At 51.6% G+C, this 23856-nt stretch overlaps 1 protein-coding gene across 2 annotated transcripts; it reads left to right on the top strand.

The window, feature by feature from the left end:
* Positions 1–1931: 1931 nt before the first annotated feature.
* Positions 1932–23588, top strand: RTN2 (reticulon 2). 2 transcript variants are annotated; one of them, XM_084814300.1, is made up of 10 exons: positions 1932–2058; positions 6733–6777; positions 8363–8860; positions 10431–10685; positions 15175–15382; positions 16184–16322; positions 18079–18148; positions 19294–19340; positions 20599–20657; positions 22478–23588. In XM_084814300.1, exons 1-10 carry the CDS (start codon positions 2028–2030, stop codon positions 22518–22520), a joined length of 1395 nt encoding a protein of 464 aa, XP_084670426.1. In that variant the 5' UTR covers positions 1932–2027; the 3' UTR covers positions 22521–23588. The 2 variants fall into 2 exon arrangements, with proteins under 2 accessions (XP_084670426.1, XP_084670427.1); XM_084814301.1 differs by lacking the exons at positions 1932–2058; positions 6733–6777; positions 8363–8860; positions 10431–10685 and adding an exon at positions 12636–12880.
* Positions 23589–23856: the final 268 nt, after the last annotated feature.

Here is a 23856-nt window from a genome sequence, read left to right as displayed (position 1 = left end):
AACTGGAGAGGGTTCAGAGGAGGGCAACAAAGATGATCAGGGGACTGGAAACAAAGCCCTATGAGGAGACACTGAAAGAACTGGGCATGGTTAGCCTTGAGAAGAGAAGACTGAGGAGAGATATGATAGCACTCTTCAAGTACTTGAAAGGTTGTCACAGAGAAGAAGGCCAGGATCTCTTCTCGATCATCCCAGAGTGCAGGACACGGAATCATGGGCTCAAGTTACAGGAAGCCAGATTCTGTCTGAACATCAGGAAAAACTTCCTGACTGTTACAGCAATATGACAATGGAGCCAATGACCGAGGGAGGCGGTGGGCTCTCCCACACTGGAGGCCTTCAAGACGAGGCTGGACAGCCACCTGTCAGGGATGCTGACTTGGATTCCTGCATTGAGCAGGGGGTTGGACTCAATGGCCTTGTAGGCCCCTTCCAACCCTACTATTCTATGATTCTATGATTCAGTACTGCAGCTTGGCTCACTGGAGGGCGGCCCAGTGGCCCGCTCTACTAGCCTGGGGGTGCTGAGCCCCAGTGGTTGCTCTGTGGGTAGGCCACACATTCTGTCTTTCATGAAGTGCCTGCTTTGTGGCCCTGACATGCCTTTCCTTCCCTGCCGCCAGCATCTTCTGTGGGCCATTGCTGGAACCCCTCTCCCCCCCTCCGCTCACCATCTGCCCCCCACCCTCTAGGAAGCAATTTCTGATTGGCTCTTCTCCTCTTCCCTTCAGCATTGGCCCAGCAACTGTAATCTCTCCATCATGTAGCAGCTAAATATGGGATTTTAAGACCCCTAATCCCTGCTGCACCCAGGTTGGCGGTCTGGGCCACAGCAGGGTCTTCTGGCCAGACTCCCCCCCCCCAGTCCCAAACCTCGTGGGCCACCACCTGGCCCATATTTGAGCAGCTCGGTGGGCGTCTTCGTTCCATAAAATACCAGTTTAGGGCCAGATATGAGACGCACACAAAAAAGGCAGAACGGGGGAACGCTCGTTCTGTGCTGTGTTCCAGAATGCTGCAACTTTGCTGCTCAGTCACGGGATCCAGTCTGGCTGCAGGATTCTGCCTCCTCAGAATCCCTGCTGCTTTCATAGGTGTTGCAATCTGTTTTTATGTTTAGAGCAAGTTTCTAGCCCCTATGGCTGTGAAGAAGTTTGGAACGGATTGAGGGCCGGGCTGCCTGGCGTGATCTCAGGAGGCAGAACTGTGGATGAGAAAGAAAGAGTCCATTTATGTAGGTTGCGGCATCCTGCTTTTCTGGGTGCGGAGTCCTGGAGGCGCGCAAGATCTGCCACCCTTTCTGCCCGTTGTGCCACGCGCGCTTCGCGCGCGCCTGGGGGACGAGGCGGTGTGTGGCGCGGAGGAGGTATGCGGGGGGAGGGGGCCGCGTGCGCGCGCACGGTGCTGCTGGTGGTGCTCAGCCCCGCCGGTGCGCGCGGTGTCTGCTGCTGCTGCTGCTCTGCAGGCAAAGGAGGAGGGGCCGTGGTGGTGCTGAGTGGCAGGCAGCACCTATCCAGCTAGGGCGGGCCTCTCCCTCGTCAGGAAGAAAGACGGGGTGCCGCCTCCCTCCCCCCGGCCACGACCCCCCTTCCCAGCCACCCCCGCACCCCACCCCAGTTGATCGCAGCCCCGCCGCCCGGGGGCGCTCCTCTCCACCCCCAGCCTCCCCTCCGTCGCTCGCTCCCTTTGTCCGCTGCTGCGCCTGCCGCATCCCTGCCCGCCTCCTCGCCGCTTTGTCTGCTTCCTCGCTCCCGCTCTCCCCCGCTTCTGGGACCCGCGGCTGCCGCAGCCCCCGCCCCGGCCTCGCCAAGGCCCCCGGAGGCAGGCCGGGCCGGGCACCGGGCGGGAGGCGCAGCGGGGCCCGCCGCTCCGGCAGCTGCCCTCGCCCTGCCCGCCGGGCGAGCCGCAGGGGCGCGATGGGGCCGGGGAGATGAGCCGGCGGCGGCGGCGGCGGGCGAGGGCAGCGCGGCCACAGCGCACCGCGCGGGCATCACGCATGGACCTCGAGGCGGCCGGCTGCCGGGGCGATGGGTCAAGTCCTGGGATTTGCCCACTGCAGTAGGTATCCGTGGGGCAGGGACTGCGGGTGGGGGCAGACGAGGGCTGGGCCAGGCGGGGGAAGGCGAAGAGCCCGATGTGCTCCCCTCCCGCAAAACACCCCCACACTTCTCCAGGGAAGTGGATTAATTTACTTAAAAGCAAAGCCCATTCCGGGGCGGGCAGGAATCCAAGGAGAACGACAGACCTAAAATCTCATCGCCATCCAGTTAAATGGGTCTTGTGCCTTGCCGGGGCCGGGGCGGGGAGGGGGAGTTCCACTCTAAATTTGGGGGTCTGGATGCAAAAGGTCACAAACGGATTCAATGCTGCTTCCCCCAAAACTTTAGATGGTCCCCCTCCACCTAGTGCTGAGATGGGCCTCCAGAGCCTTGTTTATACATCTGAGAGCAGGACCCCCTGCCCGTGGAACCTCCCCCCACCCATGTTCAAATGTGTGCCTTAATTGTGTTTGGTGAGTGCTGAAGGATGGGCCCACGCTCACAATGTGCACTCTGCTCATGCCTAGGGTGGAGTGCTTTGTTATTATTCACATGTTCCAGGGTTGAGCCTCTGCTGCTGGAAAAAGGAGTTTCTGGGGCTAAGCACATCTTAAGTTTAGGTCTACCCCACCCTATAATGTGTTGAGCGTCTTTCCCAAGTTAAAAAGGGGAGGGGGCAGTAGGAAGTGTCTTGTGATTCAAAGCTGTGTAGAAGCAAGTTGTTGGTGTATGTGTAGAGGTCATCTCTTGCATTTTGCTGGGTGTCTAAAGGACAGGCCCATGGGAAGGAATCTGTCTGCTTTGGGTGGCAATCTAAAACACACTGACTAAGGAGTAAGTCCTGTGGAGGCTTGCTTTCAAATAAACATGCATAGGATTGTACTGTAAGGCAGCCTTCCCCAATCTGGTACCCTCTAAATGTGTTGGACTACAGCTCCCAGCATCCTCCAGCCAGCATGGAAGGTTGGAATGAGGTGGGTATTTCTGCCCCAGACCAGCCTTGCTCCTGTCTCTGCTCATAACTGGGCAGCTGTTTAGGCCATCGATTCCCCAGCCCAGTGGAGATGGCTGGATGTGGTACTGTACTGAGATTTCAAGCAAAGCCAAAAAATGTGTTGAAATGCAACATTTCACTTCTAAAATGCATTTTGGGTTTGGGGGAAGAAAAGAGCTGCCTGGTCCAAATGAATAACCAGGTAATTAAGGCAATCAAACATAAATGCCCTGGCATTTGACACTGCCTCTTTTATGGGCCTGTGGGAGTCCTGCTAAATGCACTTCCAAGCATGCCCCTGGAACTTTGCAACAGCAGCAAGGTGACTATTCTTTGGTTTTGCATAGGCCTTTGTGGGGCTTCTGTTCTGTTAAGGCGTTTTCTCTGCCATGATGCCAACCGAAGGTTCTCTGAAGTTGTGGGGTGCCCCATGTGGAGACTGGGTCCTTGGGGGAGCTGTATGGAACTCTGGCAAAGGTCTTAGCTGGAAGCCTCTGAAGTGTATTTGGGCATGGTAAAAGAAGCAAGGGGAAAGCACAGAAACAGTTCTGCAACGGGTTACAGAATGTGCCTTCATGAAACCACACACAGGAGGTTTCCCCATTGGAAGAGGGCTTCCTTGTCTATCTGGCCCCAGGGCGTTCTGAGACAGGTTGGCCCTCCAGGGATTGCCCATTTAACAGGTTTCAGCTATCCACACTAACTTCAGAGGAAAACACATCTATGAGGAAGGGCTGTAGCTCAGTGGCAGAGCCCCTGCTTTGCACACAGAAGGTCCCAGTGCAATCCCTGGCAGCACCTCCGGGTAGGGCTGGGAAAGAAAGACCCCGGCCTGAACCCCTGGAGGGAGAGTCGGTGCAGACAATGTTGAGCTAGGTGGACCAAGGGTCTGATTCGATATACAGCAGCTTCCTGAGTTCCTAAATTCTTACATGTGTGTATGTGTGCGAAATGCAGCACACATGGACATTTCTGATGGGTTTATCCAAGTAGACTGGATCATCCATTCATTACATTTCTATACTGCCTAATAGCCAAAGCTCTTTGGGTGGTTCCCAACATGGTAACATAATAGAAAACCTTTAGTATTCAAAAATTTGAACCTTGTGTATGGCGCAGATCAGATGTTCACCTGTAAAAGAACAGAGCAGGTCAAGGTGCAGCCACTTGCCAAAAGGCTCAACTCAAAATTTGCAGGCCGGCCCTACTCTTTGGGGGAGTTTAGACCACTAAAATAACCACGAGCAAAATCGTATGAAAAACAGGAAAGGAGGAGGGCTGTAGCTCAGTGGTGGAGCCCCTGCTTTGTATGCAAAAGGTCACAGGTCCAGTCCCCAGCATTCCAGGTATGGCTGGGGAATCCACCTTCACTCAGAGATTTAACTTTTGGAGATCCTGAGTAGGGATGCAGAGAGAGGAAGCATCAAGAATGATAACACAGTTTTTGGGCATAGTGACAGAATGTTCAAAAAGAATCTTCCACCATCTCTCAAAAAGTAAAATAGGGATAGGCTGCTCCCTCTGTAAATAGGGACACTCATGTATGCAATCTGGGGCTAGGTAGCATTATTCGGGACAAAAATTCAACCTTGGTTTTTAGGAGGAATCCCCAAAAAGTATATGGCACAGTCCCTTCATCTCCATGCCCTGTACCCAAGTATAACTAAACCTTGCTATGTGTAACTGAAAGAAATGCCTCTTCTCCCCTTGCCTCCATTTCCCTCCTGTTCTGCTTCTGTCTCCCCTGTAACTATTTTAGATTGCAAGCTCCTCAGAATAGGGACCTGCCCTGCCCTGCTTTGTAATGTAAAGCACCATTCTCTCTCTCTCTCTCTCTCTCTGTCTCTCTCTCTCTCTCTCTCATATCCCTTAACACTGATAATTAAACCATGCAAAATATAAAAGGGAGAATTGGGAGGTTGGTATACACCCCAAGACTGCACTCCTTTATTCGAGAATGTTTAATTTAATTTGGATTCCAAACCAGAGAAGAGTAATTGGCAATCAGAATCCCAGTTCCAAATCAGGACTCGGGCCCTGGTGATGCCCTCTAGCGGGTAGCTGTGGTGTGTGGAGTAAGCGGAGGCACGGCGGCAAAGCCCCCCCTAGTGACTGGCTCCAGGCATGTGAATCCATCAGTTGCTTCCTGATGTTTCTGCTGCTGGAGGGTGGAGTGGGGAAGCAGGGGAAACAACGGAGGGAGAGCCAGCATGTCTGCAGGGTGAGGTTTATCCACATGCACCAGGTATGGCACAGCTCCAGATGGCGCATTAGATGCTCCTGGGCTTCCGCCCTCCGTGGGGTGAGCTGAGATCATTTCCTGGATCGTGTGCTGGTGGCTGTGTGCAGGACTGAGGCAGGAGGCATTGGTTCTCCATGTGTCGGGGCAGACCAAGTGGATACAACTAGTCCAAACTGACATGTCAGCAGTCAAGTGCTGAATCATATCCTTATTATTAATAATAGCAACAGCAATAGTAGTAACAGTAATAACACAAAGCAATTATTAGTGTTTTTTTAGAGCAGTAATATTCAATCTTTTCAGACCCAAGACTCACCTTGAACATCAACCTGCAACACTGGACTTACTTTTATTAGCTTTATATGTTCACCTGTCTGCTTCTATCTCTTGGACGAGCAGATACAAAGGCAGACAGGGGTTCTACCCAGTCCCACAAGTATTGCAGAAGAGAGAAGACTGGCAGGTGCAGAGGGTCATGTAGGGGGGAGAAAAGTGATTCCTGCTGAAAGCTTCTCTTCTGCATACCTGTTCAAAGTGAAGGAGCTGTTTGTTCTTTGGCACTTGGCCACTCTCTCAGGCACATGCATGTGGATGTTTAGAGAGGCAGGTACTCACACCTATGATGCCTGTGCAGTGTGTGTTTCCCACAGAAGTTGATCTGTCTCTGCATTTGCTCACATCCATCCCTAGTTACCCTGGCCTCTCCCATCCCTCTATTCTCTATCCATGGTCAAGGTTTAGATTGTAACCTCCTCAGGACAAGCACCTAGTGCCCCGTCTTGCACTCTTTCGTTCTGTCATTCTGTTACTCTGAATATAAAAAACACCCAAATCGATTACATCAAAACGGTGATGGTGTTACTAGTCCAACACAGCTTAGATTAGGGCATGACTCCCTTGTTGGCCCTGAAGAGCTGAACACTTTAGAAGGCAATGTTTAGTGGTAGAGCTTTGCCTCGTACGCGGACACAGGTTTAATCTGCCATTCTCTCCAGTTAAGGGATCTCTGAGAAAGCTCTTGGAATGCCCTCTCCCAATCAGAGTAAATGGGCTGATGATTTGACTCTGTATTTATTTTCTGTGCCAGTTATCCTCTCCCTCCAAGGACTTGGGGCAAGTCACATGGTTCTCCTCTCACTTTTATCCTCACAACAACCCTGTGAGGTAGGTTGGGCTGGGAGACAGTCACCAAGTAAGCCTCATGTCTGAGTGGGGATTTGAAGCTGGGCCTCCTCAGTGCTAACAGTTGTTTGCCTAAGGAGGCCACCTAAGCGTGATTCGAACCGGGGACACATTTCAGTCACCCCATTTCGGGTTTCCAGATGTTAATGCAGCTAACATGGCTGGCTGGGAGATGCTGGGGGTTGTAGTCCAGCCCATCGGGAGGACCAGGAAGGCTGTGTTAGTGCACCTGTGTGTGGTCATAGCTTCTAAGACTGCCTCTCGGTTTCTTGCAGAAGAGTCTCCTTCTACTGCCTCTACTACACCTGATTCCACAGATGGTGAGTGCCCGTGGCGAACGGGAGGAGCTGGCAAAGGTCACAGGCTTGCCGGAGTCCAAGCCTGGCTTAGGGGCTTGGTAGCCGAGCCACTGTATGGCGGGGGGGTGTGTTTCCGGGGCACATCTTCTGTTCAGGAAGGCCAGATCACCGCCAGATCTCGGGGGCCCTGTGCCTCGTGAGACTGGCCATTGCCTTTCCCCAGGTCCCCCTCCACGCTCCTCCAAGCCATGCCTCAGTGCAAGGGGACTCCTAGAGGTGGGTTAGACAGATCCATGGAGGAGGAGCAGGGAGGGAAGGCCTGCCCATGGCCATTAGCTACATCACCAAAATTGAACTTCCAGGTGCAGAGGGAGTCTACCTTTGAATAGCAGTTGCTCAGAGAGCCAGAGTGGGAGAAGGCTGTTGCCCTCCTGTCCTGTTCGTGAGCTTCCTAGGAGGCCTCTGCTTGCCCATGGTGGGAAACGGGATGCCAGGCTAGAAGAACTCTTCTTATGTTCTTATGTTCCTTCCTCCCCAGCTGACCTTCTTCACCAAAGTTGACTCCTCTTTTCTGGCTTCAGATGAAAATTACATTCAGGAAGGAAGAGAGGCCTGCCAATGGCTATTAGCCATGACATGGGGAACTGCAGCAGAATGCTGCAGCGTGGAGAGTTCCTCTTCGGGTTGCCAGCCAGTCCGCAGGGCCCTCCATTCCACCCGTTCCCCCTATGCTTCCATCCCCCCACCCCCTGCTCCCAACATTCAGCCAGCATTCCAGGACCACTGTGCATACTCATTCCTCATTAGGATGTTTTAGTTTTAACCCCCCTTAAGGTTCTTTTCCCTGCAGTAAGGATGTTTTGTACCTCTGCAAACTTTGGGGTTCCCCCAAGGCTGCTGCTACCTCCCACTTGTGCGTGGATGGTGCTGTTTTGGTTACCTAGGGATCCACACTCGGAGAACGGAATCTAGAGTTCGTATATAGTAGCCTTCCCCAACCTGGTGCCCTCCAGATGTTCTGGACTATGACTCCTATCATCCCGAGCCAGCATGGCCAATGACAATGTCTTCGGTGTACCAGATGTTAAGGAACAATAGTGTGTGCGTGTGTGGGGGCTGTTTACTTCGTGTGTTGTGAGGGGCTGTCGCTCTGTGGTGGAGTGCCTGCTTTGCATGCAAAAGGTCCCGGATTTGATCCCTGGCAGCAACTCTAGGAAGAGCAGGAAAAGCTCCTGCCTGAACCCCTGGAGAGTGTTGACAATACTGGGCTGGTTGGACTCTGTATAAGGCAGCTTCCTATGTAGGTTTCCTGAGAGCGTCTAGGTGGCCATTGTGGAAACGGGGGTGCTGGGCTGGATGGGACCCCATTGGTCTGATCCGGCCAACAGACTCTCTTTATGCTCCTTGGCTTGCCCAGGACTCCCATTAAAAACCAGAGCCAGGCGCCCCGACCTCCACACACGTTAGGTGTACCCACTTGAAGTGTGCCTGGGTTCTTCCACTCACGCACCTTGTGACCTCCGGCACAGAGAAAAGGGGAGCCTGGACTTCCAGGTGGGGGTGACCTTGTCCCCCAAGTGGCAACCGTTGTCCTTTCCTGCCCCAGGTGGCAATGATGAATCCGACTTCCCCGAACTGCAGACGGCGCGGGAGTTCTCTGAGGACGAGGAGGAGGCCTCTGTGGAGTGGGGGACACCGCGGGAGCTGACCTTTTCCTACATCACCATCGCAGCACCCCTCAACAGCAGCCCAACGCTGGGGGAGCATGGCCCCCGGGGCAGGCGTGACTCTCAGACCCGCCGGGCCCGGGCCCCGCTGCCCCGCACCGAAGCCTGCGAGACCTTTGTGCCGGCTCTGGGGGACAGCTTGGAGAACATTCCCAGCCTCTGCCCGTCCCCCGAGGGAGAGCGGGCGCTGCCACCGGGCGACTGCCCCGGACTGGACCCCTTCTCGGGCTGGGATGTCCACACGGGCAGCTGCATCCATGAACTGGACCTGGTGGAAGGCAAGGGGGCGCCAGGACCCCTGCGCCACAGCCCTGTTGAGCAGGCCCTGGAGGGCAGATGGAGTGGTCGCAGCAGCAGCAGCAGTGGGTCATGCTCAGGTACAGGGAGAGGGGGAGCCCCAGGAACTGTGCCAGTAGGGCAACTCATAAACCCAATGAATGAAAACAAAACGAAACCCTGAAATGGCAGCAGCAGCAGGAAACGCGGGAGGGAGGTAGGTTAGAAATGTGGCTCTGGAACACGGGCCTTGCCTTTTGTTTCTTTGGGCATCTCATGAGGCTCGTAAAAATCTGGCCGGTTTCAAAATAGGGGAAATTGCAGAAGGTGGGATCCTGCCAGGATTTCAGAATTGAAATGCATGATGTGCTGAGACTCAGGGTTTCAAATTCATATATCTGTCTCTGAAAGTTTTCAACAGGCCTGAATGCCAAAAATAGTTTGTTACTATTTTTAAGGGAAAAGATATCAAGAATGGTCAAAGTGCAGGAGGTCGGAATGTTTCTGCCATGGTGATTTTTCCAAATAGGGAAGTTTAAAATTTAGAGAGACTGTGTGTGTGTGTGTGATATTTCCAATGCGAAAAGCAAAATGTGGTTGTGACATGCTTTTTTGTGGAGAACAAGAGATTGGGGATTCATTGGGCCAGTTTGTATGACTGAACAGCCCACCATGGCTTATTTAAGATGTGGCATAACACATGGGCTGGGTTCAGACAACACTCAAGGGTTGAGTATGGGTTGAGTGTGGGTTGTTGAACCATGGGTTGTTCTTGAAACATGGGTTATCATATTGTCTGAACCCAGCTGTGATAACAAATCATGGTTTGTAAACCATGAACAACCCACTTTCACATCCAAACAACAAACCATAGGTTCTCTTCATGGGTTGCTCGTGATTAACAAACCATGGTTTGTTAGCACAGCTGGGTTCAGTCAATACAATAACTTAAATTTCAATGACTACCCACAGTTCAATGACAACCCACACTTACTGTGTTGTGTGAACCCAGTGTCTGTTGTTGGGTTATGCGAGGCTAGGTTATGTTGTTTAACCTTTGCATAACCCACGGTCCCTGGGTTCGCATGACACAACAAGCTGCGGCCCAGCACTGAATAAGCAAATCCTGCCTGGAAAGCACTGCAGCCCACTGTGGCTTAAACAACCCGCAGTGGACTATTTTGATTGTGTGAACCAGGTCACTGTAAAAGGATAGGAGCACCCAATCCCTTGTCCTTCTCTCCCACTCACTGTTGGGGTGATATGTAACATGGATTAGTTAGCACAGTTTAACCACAATCTGGCTGGCTAAGGAGTGGTCAACTGTGGATCTTCCCCACTCTTTCTGGGCTTATGGATGAAGTGGGGATACTAGCCCACATTAAGGAGTAATTCCTTGTTACAGTGTGCCTCCATATGGTGAACCCTGAAATCTCAGGCACTGAAGAGCTAAGAGCAAGAGCTAAAAGTGAACATTGGAAGCCCTCTTGCGCCTGATACAAATATTAACTATAGAAATGTCACAGAGTTTTCTAACACAAAAAAATGTGTTAATCTGTAAAACTGTGAGTAAGGAAGCAGGGGTGGTCACAATTCCAGATTAATTAATCCACAGCAACCCCCCGCAAAAAAAGTTGTGACCTTGTGTATGTGGGGCTGTCAACTCTACAGATACAGCAGATGCTTCCCTGGAGGACCTCCTGCCACCTGACGCCTTAGCGCCCCAGCCTGAAGAGGGGGGCCCTTGTGGTGCTGACTCCGTCCAACCCCGAGCACTGACCTCACCGGAGTTCTGCCAACTCCCACTGCAGGATGAAGAGATGGAGGGGGACCATGAGGAAGAGGGGGCAGGCCAGGAACCAATCACAGAGCAACATGAAGTCGAACCAGACCAATCAGGGAACACTCTGGAAATATACATCATAGGTGAGCAGACGACAAGGTCAGGGGAGGGATGCCTTTCTGGGAGGTTCCCAGACTGATCAAATGCCCTGCTGGTCCCAGAAAGAGGCGGGAGGGAAACTGAAAACGGTTCTAGCACTACCCGTCATGAAACCAAATAGATAGTTCAGCAGCAGTGCATCTGCTCCGCACAACGAGGGTCCCAGAGTGCGTCTCCCAGTAACAGAGTCTGAAGTAGCGGCGCTGGGATAAACCTCTGCCTGAGATAGGAGCAGCGGAAGTAGCTTTGTACGGAGCCAGACCCTGGGTCCGTATAGCCCGGTATTGTCTGCTCCGGCTGGCGACAACGGCCCTCCGCTTCAAGCAGAGAAGTCTTTCCTGGCTGTACCTGGAGATGCTGCCCGGGATTGGACCTGGGATCTCCAGCATGCAAAATGTGGCCTCTGCCGCTGAAACACGGTCCCTTCTCAGAGTCTGGGTCCTGGCGAGGGCCTGGTGACGGCCCAAGAGTCTGATTTGGCGTGCGGTCGCTTCCTCTGTAAGTTCAATTATGCTGGCATTCTATGCAGCACGACCTAATTAATAGGAACATCCTGCCTTCTTCTTCACTGTGCTCCATTCCTTAATACCTCTCCCCCCACCCACCCTGGCCCAATTCTGCTTTGTAAGCGTTTGCAGACCCTGGGAACGTGTTTTCATTATTATTATTATTATTATTTTGCCACATTCATGAGGACTAGAAACCCCCCATGGGGTACTGAAAAGAAAGCAACGAAATGTTCCGGTTTTCTGCTTAGAGGCCTTCTTCTGCAGCTCACAAACACATATATTCTTTGACTGCTTTCCAGGGATTCCTGGACAATGGTGTCTGTGAGTTTCCAGCATGCTGCCTCCACCCCTTCCCTGTGCTGCTGAACTGCAGAATGCCCGCACTTCCCTGTTTGCTTGGTTTCACGATGCTGGCCTACGTAGGGCCTGTTTTGCCCAGGAAACATCCCCACTCACGGCCCCTGGCAACATGCCTGGAGTAGAATAGCAGCCGAGTCGAGTCAGCGGGTATATTCAGCTGCTGTGGTGAGAGCAGCACAAATTGGAGGCAGGAAGGCCTCCTTCGTGCAGCTCCCAAAGACTCCCCCAAGGCCAGCTGGCTCTGGGGCGCAACGCCTGCAAAGGGACTCTTTTTGTCTCTCTCACACTCCGCCTGCTATGCCTTTGGGGCTGAAGTTGTTTCCTAGTTCCTCATTCTCGGGTCCCTTTTTTTCATACGGATCTGCCTGCATGAGCAGCTTGAATAAGGAACTGAAGTGTGCTGTAGAAGATGGTCTCCCAGTGATATGGGTGTGCTATTTGGGGCGGCCCAACATTTATTCTGGGTGGAAAAAACTACAGTTTCTTATTCTTACATACTGTTCCTTTAACCTCTCATGTTCAAGTGTGTTGCCCTTTTTTTCTTTTTCTTTTTTTAAAGTTTCAAGACATCAAGGTTGTAAAGATATGCATGTATTTATTTTAAAGTTTTATAAATGTGCCTTTATCCCAAAAAGTATTTCAGGGCGGTATTCATAAAATATCCTAAAAACAATACATGGTGCCTTTTATCAAACTGATGTAGGTTGACATAGGAGACGATGCAAAGCTTGTGTGTTACAGAGCACTCTGCATCTGACAAAGACTTCTGTGAAACTCCCCAAAGCTGCAAAGTCCTTCTGTTGGTCCTCCTAAAAAGGTACATTTACCTACTGGGCCTATCCAATTATTCTTTCCCATTGCTGCAATGGTGATGCTGAAAACAGGTTCAGGCTGAGCCATGGCTCAAATTAAACCCTGTTCCCACCCTTCTGGGGCTAAAATCTCCCCCCCCCATTCACCCCCCACCCACTCCTTGGCTGCAGATGGAGGGCAGGAGGCCTGCTCCATGAGCTGCCAGCTCACCGCCCTCGGCTGGTGGTGCAGCCCCTCCCTGCGAGGGCCCCTGGATTGGCAAAACCTTCTCTGGCCACCAGAACAAGACAAGACGGGGGATTCTGTGATGGGAGACGGCAGCTGGGATTCGTCAGCTATAAATAGCTCCCCCCTCTGCCCTGACATGCGCTCCCAAGTCCCCCTCCCATGACTGCGCATCCCTCCCCAGCCAGGCAGCCGTGCTGAGCGGTGAGGCTCCCGCAGAGCTGCAAGGAGCGTCGGAGCTGCAAGAAAAGGGGTCGCCATGGCTAACAGAGGTGGGGCCCTCCCTCCCTTTGAGAATACCCTGAGGGGGCACAGCTGGGTGAGGGCTGGAGGATGACAGATGGGTGGACGGATCTTTGTGGAGGAAGTGGGGGGGGGAGGCTCACTAGCCGGCACGGGGGCCAGTGTTGACCAAATAGCTTGAACTGGGCTACCCAGGATGGGATGGGGGACACCTGGCAGAACGTGGAGCCCAACCTTGGAGCCCGTGGACAGCTGTCTGTGCGTGCGTGGGGGTACGAGATCAGGGGAGCCAATGTAGGTGTTTGGAGGAATGGTGTGGCTGCTGGAGCAGATGGGTGGCTGGGAACCCCCAAATCCCCGTGTCCGGGCCAGCCCTTCTGATCCTGCCCCACCTGAATCTCTCGTGCCGACCAGACCCGCTGAGTGGCCTGCCTGGCATTTGGGCCTGTCAGTTATTGGGGGCGGGGGAACAAGAGGCATTTGACAGCTGCAGGCATTCTGTTCCACCGCCTCTCGTTTCCATCCCCTCCTCCACTGCAGGACCGGGGGGGCCGATCAAGAAGCTGCAAGCCGAGGGGCAAGACATTTGCCCAGCGGGGGCTCCCCGATTTAGCCCTTGAGAAGGGCACGGGTTCTCTCCAGCCAGTGGTTGGGGGTGGGGGCAAAACAGCCGGCCAGAAGCCATGGTATCCGTCAGGCCTTATTGCCCATAGGCTTCTCCTTGGCAGGACAGGGACGTGTCTCCAAGCAGGCATGACCCATGCCATACCTTGGCCATGGAACTTGGGCTCAAGAGTGCCACTGGGGATGTGTGGAGCATTTTCTCGTCACCCATGAGTAACTGCAGCCACGCACGTCTGAGATGAAAAGGCCGTGGCTGCTGGGTACAAAGGGGAGGCTTCCAGGCTGGCTGTTCCCATCTTGGAGACAAAGGATAGTTTTGTGCTCCTTCCCCAACCTGGTATACTCCAGATGTTGGACTACAGCTGGCTGGGGGATTCTGGGAGTTGTAGTCCCACACATCTGTAGGGCTCTTGCTGGTGGATTTTCACAGGTCCTGTCTCAGCCAGTGTGGCCAAGTGTAGCTCCAACGCATGGTGAGCAGCCAGCATAGTTCTGAGGTCCCAGCCTTGGTTTCTCTTTTGCTCGTGGGACCTGCCACCGCCATCCTAGGTTGGAGAAATCTGGGGAGAGGCCAGCACATTGACTCAAAGGAGCAGCAGCTCTGGGGAATGAGAAGGCCCTTCCTCCACCACACTTGGGAAGCGGAAAGGGTGTCTCCCTCATGTGCCCATTGCCAAGGCAGCTCCCCTCCCTTGCCGAGTTTGGCCTCAGGCTCAGGCGGGCTTCTCGGAGTTCTTCCTCTTGGTGTGAAATTGACTTATTCCAGCGGGGAGCGCCTGCCTGCAAGGGGAAACATCACAGCCCTTGGCTTAGGGATCTACAGTTTGTCTTCAATAAACATCCAACCTGCCCAGATAGGAATCACAGATGCTTGTATCACCAGGGGGCCAGATGAGCCCCAGGCCCCTTAGGTTTTGTGATGACCCCCCAGGTACTGTTTTTAGAAGACTGTGGGAGGGGACGTGTGATTTGGCTAAAACTGGGGGAATGTCCGGGGGTCAGTTTTGTGGGGCTTAATTTCACTAAGGGTCTCTCTACACCCCCCGCCCCAATTTGGCCAAAATGTATGTCTTAAATAGAGTAGGGTTAAAAGTGACTCTTGCATGTTACCTTCTTGTAAACGCAAACCCCACCCTCTGGCTGCTGTGACATCACAGAACCTTCAGATGTATTTTAACTATTGAAGGGGAATGGATTAGGTATGGAGGGCTCAGTGTAACTGTTGGGAGGGAAGTAAAAATGTGGCTGGGTGTGGAAAGCCCCCGTGCAGGGCTGAAACGGTAGGACAAACAGGAGAACTTTCAAACAGGTTTATAAAAGTCAGCCAAACCAATGGGTACAGGTCCTAGATCTAGCTGAACTGCGTTGCTTTCTGTGTGGGGCTGTGGGGGTGTTTAGAATCATTTGAGGGAACAGAAAATCATGGTGGCAAGTGCTTTTATTGCTACATGTTAGGTCATGGATCATGGAGTAGCAGAAGTTTCTCACAGTGCAGTCATAAGGGCTAGAGACATGGCTGGCTTGCTTGCTTGCTTGCTTTCTCTCTCTCTCTCTCTCTCTCTCTCTCTCTCCCCCTCTCTCCCTCTCTCTTTCAAAGGCAAGATTCCATACCACCTCAGAGCCGAGAGGTTCTGGCTTTGGGGATCAGCATAACGTCCTTGCGTTTTGTTTGTTTTCTGTTCCAATGTTCTCCCTGTAGTGGCAGACTTGGTATACTGGCGGGACACCCGCAAATCGGCGTTTGTGTTCACTGCCTTGATGGTGGCGTTGCTCTGCCTGCTGCATTTCAGCATCATCAGTGTGGCCTCCTACGTCTCCCTGGCTGCCCTCAGTGTCACCCTCGCTCTCAGGGTTTACAGCAAAGCGCTACAGGTCGTTCACCGGGGAGAGGGGAAGAACCCCTTCCAGTGAGTAAGCCTGGGCTAGACCCAGACAGCTCAGCACCCGGGGGTGGGAGGACTCCGCAGGGCACCCCTGCAGCTTACCCGAACCAGCATGGGGCACACTCCACCGCCGGGAAGGTCTCACGCGCAAGCCTCCTTGTGCTGGAGCGGAGTGGCGCAAGAGCAGCGGGGCTTGTTCAGGAGAAGCTTTTCGCTGGAGTGAGCTGCCTTGCTGGGGCAGATCATTCTGTGCTGCAGTCACGCATCCCAGTGGAGGCTGGTGGCTCCAATGGCAGTGGGGTGGTGAATCCACTCCGAGATTTCAGTCAGAACTTGGAAGGAGTATCCAAGGTGCTCTCCAAGAGTTCTGACTGGCTCCGCACCTTGGATAGCTGCTTCTGAGTGGTTCTGACTGAAACCCGGAGTGGATTCTCTGCCCCACTGAAGTTGGAGCCACCAGCCTCCACTGACCCTTTAATGCAGGGCTGCAGAACCAGGAGACCACCAGAAATGGTGGAAGGAAAGGGGCTGTGGCCAGGGGGAGGGAGCTATCTGGGCTGGATTGGGACCCCATACAGGCCAGATTTGGCCCCCTGGGCCTAAGGTTCTGCACCCCTGTTTTAATAGTACCCCAAATCCCCCCTCCCCCCCCGCACCTTGCTTGAAAATAACATCACCTTCCCTTAAGAACGACTGGAGTGCCCCCCTCCCCAGTTCTCCTCACTGCGAGGGGCATTCCTAATTTGAGCTGCATGGAATGAGTGCCAAAGGGTTGCTGTGTTCACACGACCACCTGCCATTTCCTCCCCTCACTCCCCTTGCCAGGGCCCAGCTCGATGCCAACTTGGGGCTGTCCAAAGAGCAGCTGGAGCACCTGACGGAGCGGGTCGTGTTCTACGTCACATCGGGCACAAAGTCCCTGCAGCGCCTCTTCCTGGTGGATGACATGGTGGAGTCCATTAAGGTGACTGCTCTGCTCATCGTATTCTTAGAGCTTAATTTGGGGCAGGGCTAAAGCTAAACTGCCTCTGAATAGAGAGGTTCCATATTTAGCTCTGGTGAACAATGCAGTCATCCATACGCCTCTCCTCTTCATGAATTTATTTTCACTGCCATCAAGAATCTAAGAATTGGCCTTGCTGGATCAGATCAGGTAGCCTCATCTTAGCCCAGCACCCAGTTTCTAGCAGTGGTCAGCTGGATGACCCCAGGAAGCTCATGGGCAGGGCTTGAAGGCATCCATTTCCCCCTGTCCTTTGTTCCCCCACATCTGCTATTCAGAGGTATACAACCTCTGAATGTTAAGAGTACCATTTTTTTTAGCTGTCATGGCAAATAACCACCTCTCGGCCATTGCTCACTCACAGTTGTTTACAGGTGCTTTAAAAGACGTTGGTCACCATTCAGTTTCACTTCTGTTCTTTAAAAGCATTTTTGCAGGGGTGTTGGAGGGGGGAAATCCAGTATCTTTTGGCATTGCAAAACAAACCATAAATCCTGACCAGTGCAATTGTGTTATTCCAATAAACCACACTGCCACATAGAGCTTTTGTAGTAGAAAGCACGGAAAGGCAGTAAAGGAACATAACTTCATGTAGAGTTCTGATCTTAATTCTGCAGTGAAACCAGAAGTAGAAACAGCAGGTGTGTGAACAGAATGCTGGACTAGATGGACCCTTGGTCTGATCCAGCATGGCTCTTCTTATGTTCTTAGTACCAACAGTTGAACAATTAACAGTTCATTTAAAACATATCAAAACTTTAAATGAGCATAAAACATACCAAAAGGACAGTTAACCGTATCCAGTACCAATAACATCATCATTATACCCACATTAATAAACTCATTGAGCAGTTCATATTAAGGGAGGCCTAGCAATAAGATACCTCAGTAAATAGAACTTCCATATTCAGATGCAATCTACCTTTGAATGTCATTTGCTGGGGAACAAACCATGTCGTTTGGGGTGCTGTTGTGTACATGCCCTGCTTCTGGGTTTCCCAAGGGAACATCCAGCTGTCCACTGTTCGAAACAGGATAATAGAGTGGATAGACCCACTTTGGTCTTATCCAGCAAGGCAGTTCTTTGTGTCCTTACATTCATGATGGTGATGCCCTGCTTGGTAATAGCCAGTGGCTTAAGAAGGATCACAATAAGTAGTAGCATCTTTGCAACTTCATACCTGTCATTAAATTCTTGCCTTCTGAGATGCTGAAAACATCCCTTGGTGGGAATAAATTGTCACTCTGTTGTGATGAACGAATAACTGCGTTCAGACTAGGGTACCATGGGAGAGGGAATGGATCTATATGGGATACACACATGGACGCAAAAAGCAATGTAAGCAAACTCCAGCTTGGCTCTTACTGACAATTTCCTGATCAACTGCTGTTTGTCTCATGATTGGGCAGAACCTGAGCAACTGCCAGAGGGTCAGACCCGGCCAGGACTTTGTCACCATATTGCTCTCCCTCCACCCCTCTTTTCTCCTGTGGCAGACGCTAGGGATTGGGGTAGGGGAACCAAAGGCTGAGTTCCAATCTTGCTAGGGACCTGGCAGGATGGAACCAGTCCTCCAGGTCCTGAAGAGGCAAAGAGGAGGCGTCTTCATACTCTGTTTGATCTCAGAACTTTCTGAATCTAGTTTTACACAGCGAGAACAGATCCAAAGCAAGACAAGCCTCCTTACACCTCTCTTCTTCCTCTGTCCACTTCCAGTTTGCTTTCTTGTTCTACATCCTCACGTACGTGGGAGCGGTCTTCAACGGGCTGACCTTGCTTATACTGGGTAAGGTGCTGGGCTGGGAAGGGAGAACACTGCTCATGTCTGGAGCAGCGCATATTAGAAGTTTATTGGGCTGCGCTAGACGTGTGAATGTGTCTCTCTGTGTGTACGCGTGTCTGTAAGTCTTCTGTGCCGTTAGGAACCGTATTGTAAGCAGAAATTCCAGCAGTGAAGCTTTACTCTGGGCCACTTCTCTATGCCATGAAAAGCTGTACCTGTTGAAATTTTGCTGTTAAAGGCACAGGTGCCCTGAAAAGTTTATTTCAAAGTGTGCCCTTACAATTTTGCAACCGAACTCTCCCTTGAAGTGCTTCCTTACTAGTGTAAAAATGGCACTTTTGACCAGAGGTTGGTTGGTTGGAAGATCTGTGGTAGTTACTTCTGTTCCCCCTCAAATGTTTGAAAGAGACAGTGGCCAGGTCTGCACATAACACTAGTATGGGTTGTTGTATTCTGGGTTGTTGTGATGTGTGAATGTCGTTGCACTAACAAACCATGGTTTGGTTTGTTAACCATGAACAACCCAGGAAGAGAATCCATGGTTTGTTGTTGGCTTGTGTACTCTGGGCTGTTTAAACCATGGATTGTCATTATGTGTGAACTCAGAACTGTGGGTTGTTCATGGCTATAGGGGTGGCAGGCAAAAGCAGTAAAGAAAAACCATGAAGCCACTCTACATGCCAGTACTATAGCATTCCAAAGGCATTTGGGATACAGGGAGGGAGAGGTGAAGGAGGTGGGAAACAAATAATCCAGGGAGTGAGAAAACAAACCATGGTTTGTTCAGTCATCTGCCAGACAAGCCCTGGGTAGGGCAACAAACCATAGGTTAACCAGGAGTTAAATAAACCAATGGTTAGCATTATGTGCGAACCAGGTCAGTGTGATGGGGGCCAAGGGTGAAGCAAGAAGTGGGAAGGATTGATTCTGTAAGACCCCATTGTTGCTTTTTCTTAAAACATGTATTTCACCTCAAAACCTGAGTCCAGCAACATTTTTGGAAAGACTCTTAGCTCAAACACCAGCGGGGAGGTTGATACCTCCATTTACCCTAATTGCAGTTTCTCCCAGGTAGTGCTGGGGAGAAAAGCCGAAAGAGGCCATAAGAGATGTTCACCTCTCTCTCTCTCTCTCTTTGCCTTCTCCAGGTGTGATAAGTGCATTTACCTTCCCTCTGCTGTACAGGCAACATCAGGTGGGTGTCATGAAGGTTGCTGGAACTGATAGACTTTCTTAAAGGGAATCCCCCCATGCCCCCACCAAGAAAAGATACTAGGGATTCAAGCCACTTCTGCTGACTTGGAAGTTCCCCTCCTCCCACATGTCTGGCTTGTGATTACCCAAGGGTAAGGGTGGACTGAAGACAAAAGTAACATTTTTAGAGCAATGGTGACAATCTAGAAGCAGCTTTGCTGCATTCAGTCCAAAGGTACCTTTTCTCTCCTGTGTGACCTCTAGGAAAAATAATACTAGATGTGTCAGTTTGAAGCAGGAGCTGGCTGTACATGATCCTCATTGGCTACCCCCCGGTCATGATATCATACATACACACACAGTCTGCTGAATCATGGGAAGAAAGGGCAAAATGTATGGCTGAGCCAGGATTTAATTCACTGGTATGCATCTCTGCCATTTCTTTTGCAAAGCCGTGATGAAATACCAGGGCTTGAATTTCCTTCAGCCCGAGAGCCAAAGTGCACTTTGGAGAAGCTCTCAGAGGCTGTATTCCACTGGGGGGGGGGGGGCAAAGGGGGCAGGACCCAAAATACCTTCAAATTTTGGCTCAAAGCTCTTACTTTGGGTAAGTAAACCTGAGGAGAGGCATTTCAGCCTTTGAGAAGGGGGGGAAACCTGCAAAAGCTGAAAAACCACCAAATGATGAGTGGGTGGGGGAAAGGAGTGTGGCCATCTGGGGAACTGTGGAGGGCTGGATTGGGGCCCCAGGCAGGGCCAGATATGGCCCAAAGACCTGAGGTTTGGCACCCATCCAAATTCTTTCTCTCCACAGATTAGGAGAACCCAAGTTTTAAAATGGATTTTGAGGGACATTTAAAAAAAAATGCTCAATGCTTAAAAATGTTAAGGCAATAATCTTATATTGTCATTTAGTCTCCCCACAAACAGTGGGGAGAGAGAGATGGCTGGCTGGAAAGGACAGATGAGGTTGCGGGGCGAGTGTGTGTGTGTGGGGGGCGGGGGGAGATGACACCTGGAATGGTCTTTTACTGTTTTGGAGGGATTGGATGGGAAACGGATTCCTGGCACCATGTAGCTCTTTGTGGGGGCAGGCAGGCATGCACACACTGCTTTCTTGTTTCACAAAGTGTCGAATGGATGACGGTTCTTCCAGTGTTTTGGAATCAGCGTAGTTTATGGCTGAACTGCCTCCTCATCACAATTCTAGCCGATGCGCCTCAATGACACCCCTTTTCCTTCCCCTCACCTCCTTTCAGGCACAGATTGACCAGTACGTAGGGCTGGTGAGGAATCAGCTGAGTAACCTCAGAGCGAAGTAAGTCCCATGCGTGAGTCCGCCACATGGGTCTTTCCCTGTTCCTTCCTCAAGTGGGGAGGGGGGAGCCCGGTGTTCTTTGTCGCCAGCTCCGCCTGGATTCTTGTGCATGTGATGCTCATGTGATGCTGCCTGGAGGAAGAAGCTGGGTCTACCTCCAGGGCAAACTTCCTCTGCGGCGTCTGTGTGTTACATGTGGGGTCATTTGGTGAAGTTTGTTGGTTAAAAAATGTTCACAGCTCTGCTGTGTTCTTTGAGGTATTAGCTATTTGATGGAGGGGGGGAAATGCTGTTTTTTGTCACACAAACTGGAAGGTAATTGGTAAACAGGGCTGTGCAGTGCACTCCAGAAATGGCGTAGGGCCGTACACACGCGTGCGCGCAGCCCAGCAGAGGGCTTATGAGAATGGCAGACTACCTCATCTGGAGGGCACCAGGTTGGGAAGGCCTGCACCCTCTCATGCCACACCAGGAAATGGCCATCACTGCTTGCTCAGGGACCATCACGCAACATGACAAGCCAGAGTACGGGTTGACTGTGGGTTGGCACTGAAATGTGAGTTGTTGTGTTTCGGGAACCTAGCCATGCTAACAAACCATGGTTTGTGAACCTCAAACAACTCACAAAGAGAACCCGTGGTTTGTTGTTGGGTTGTGAACTGTGGGTTTGTGATTAACAACCCACAATTCAATGACAACCCACACTCACCCCGTACTGTGGCTTGTTGCGTTGTGTAAACCAGGACAATATTTGAACAAAAGGGCAGGTTGCTAGTGTTCATGCATTTTTGTTCACAGCTGACTGTGGATTCCAACTTCTTGTGATGTACAAAGACTGTCTGCAGTTGAGGGAGGGGGACCACGGATCAGGGGCACACAGCATATGCTTTTGCATGCAGGAGGTCCCAGGTTCAATCCCCACATGCATCTCCAGCTACACAGACAAAACGTCTCTCTGCCTGGGACACTGCAGAGCTGCTGCCACTCAGAGACAGTCCTGAGCTGGGGGGACAAATAATCCGTTTGGAACAGCAGCTGGCTGTGTGTCTCTGGGCAGTTCAGGCAACAAGGCTGGAAGTGATGGCCCTCACCCTCTGCTTTGCACCCAGCACTTTTCAACCAAATGCATGTATGTTCAGCATGAATTTCAATTAAATATTTAAGCACCTGGAGAAAATCCAAAATGTTGCAAAGGTAATAACGGACAGCTTAAGCCCATCTTCTCCAACCTGATGTCCTCCAGATGTGTTGGATTACAGCTCCCAACATCCCCCAGCCAGCCATGTTGGGAGTTGTAGTCCAGCCTGTCTGGAGGACACCAGGTTGGGGAAAGCTGGCGTAAACTTTGGGATGACGCCTGTTGACAGAAACCTTCGCTGATTAATAATGTGAATTTTGGCCAGCTGATTACTTCGTTGATTTAATCTGCAAACATTCTGTATGTGGGGAAAATAGTCCAAAACGGGAGAAGCTTTTTGGAAGATGCGTGCATGTGTTGCAGCGCATCATCTAAAGAGACGCGTTCTCCCTTCTCTCCGTCACCAGAGGGGACCTTGTTTCAAAATGGTGCCTTGCCATTCACAGTTTTTTTAAAAAGCATTTAAAATATCCACTGACTGATTAATTGGGAGATGCCTTTTTGATCAACCCATTTTTAAAAAATCAATTCATTGCATCAATTAGTCAACAAAAGAGTGCATTCCTAAAACAAAATAAAGGCTCAAATCACAGGTAGCCTGGATAAGCAGGCCATTGTAGACATGGGGAAATTATCGCCTGCCACACCTGCTCAATTTCTCTCCCTTCTTTTCCCCCCCTAGGATGCTGTCCAAGCTGCCAACAGCCAAAGCAAAAGCAGAATGAACCACACCCTTCTCTCTTCCCCACCCTGCACACTCACACCCTGTTCCTTCCACCTACTCTCCGAAGCATCCCAAACGAAACTCCTCCTCTCCAAAAAGAGGGCCCAAGCTCACTGATGACCCCCCACACACAGATGGACGGAGCCCCATTGCCAGTGGCCGGCAGCTGCTTGCTTCTGTCCAGCCCACCTCTGACCTGGAGGTCTGAGAAGACAGGGTAGAGGAGGCCCTTGGCCGGGCGGGCACAGCAAGGATCCCTTTGGCATCCCAGCACTCTCCTCTGCTAACTGCACATGGAGAGGCTAGTTCTCCCAGCATGCTCTGCTCCACCAGAGCAGCCTGCATGGCATGCTGGGTGTTGGCATCTCTGAGAGAAGCTGATACAGCACCGCCTCTGGGGCCCCCACCACGCTGACAGTGCCGTCCTGTGGTCGATGGCTGCCCGACTTGGTGGTGGGTGGCGAGGGCCCCAAATCCAAGGACTTGGCAACCAAAGCCCGTAAGTGGGGTTCGTGAGCAACTTACTCTTGCCATTGTCCGATGCTCCTCTTTCCCACATCTCCCATTCTGCCTGCTGAGTTTAGTTCTGAGTTCAGAGTTGACACCCACCAACCTGGAAGCAACCCTCTTTCTTTAAGAGCCGGGTTTCCTCTTAAACAGGCACCGTTTCAAGGTTGGACGGGACCAGACAATCCACGTCCCCTTTTCACACCCTCTCCTTGGGGTGTTGCAGCTGCTGTCTCCCTCCTTCAGGGGCCTGGCTGCGACTTGGCTGATGAAGCGATGGAGTCGGCGTGCCCGGTTCTTTGCGTTTGCCTGCATTTACACTTTAATAAAAACGGTTGTGGAAAAAAAAGGTGTGGACGACACTTGGGCCTCCTGACTCCTTCGCTCTCATGTATGGATTGCGAGGGCTGCGTGGCATGTTGCACGTGGGTGAGAGAACTTGCATTTGCCAAAATCTCTTCCGTCTTCTGTGCAACCATTTTATTTATTTGTGTATTTATTTATTTATTTATTTATAGGATTTATGTTGCTGTATATCTGACAGGGGTCCCAAGAGGTGGACAATAAATAGAAAGAAAAAATAATTGAAATACAGGATTAAAATACTTAATATCAGATTATGCCAATAAAAATGTGGAAAAGCTTGTTTAAATTCAAATGTCTTCAGTAGGCCCTGGAAACAAAACAACGCCAGTGCCTGCCTGACATCAACAGGCAGGGAGTTCCACAGAGAGAGCCAGTACCCCAAAGGCTGTGCTCCAAGCCGATGGCATCTGTGACTAGGCAGGCTGGTACAGGGGAAGGTGCTCTCAAATGTCCTGGCCCCAAGT

The sequence above is a fragment of the Heloderma suspectum genome, chromosome 10 (assembly GCF_057233095.1).
Source record: "Heloderma suspectum isolate Gila_16-S chromosome 10, 16-S_ref, whole genome shotgun sequence".
Taxonomy (NCBI): Eukaryota; Metazoa; Chordata; class Lepidosauria; order Squamata; family Helodermatidae; genus Heloderma; species Heloderma suspectum.
The sequence above is the reverse complement of the archived record's forward strand: the minus strand, read 5'-3'. Positions and strand labels throughout refer to the sequence as shown.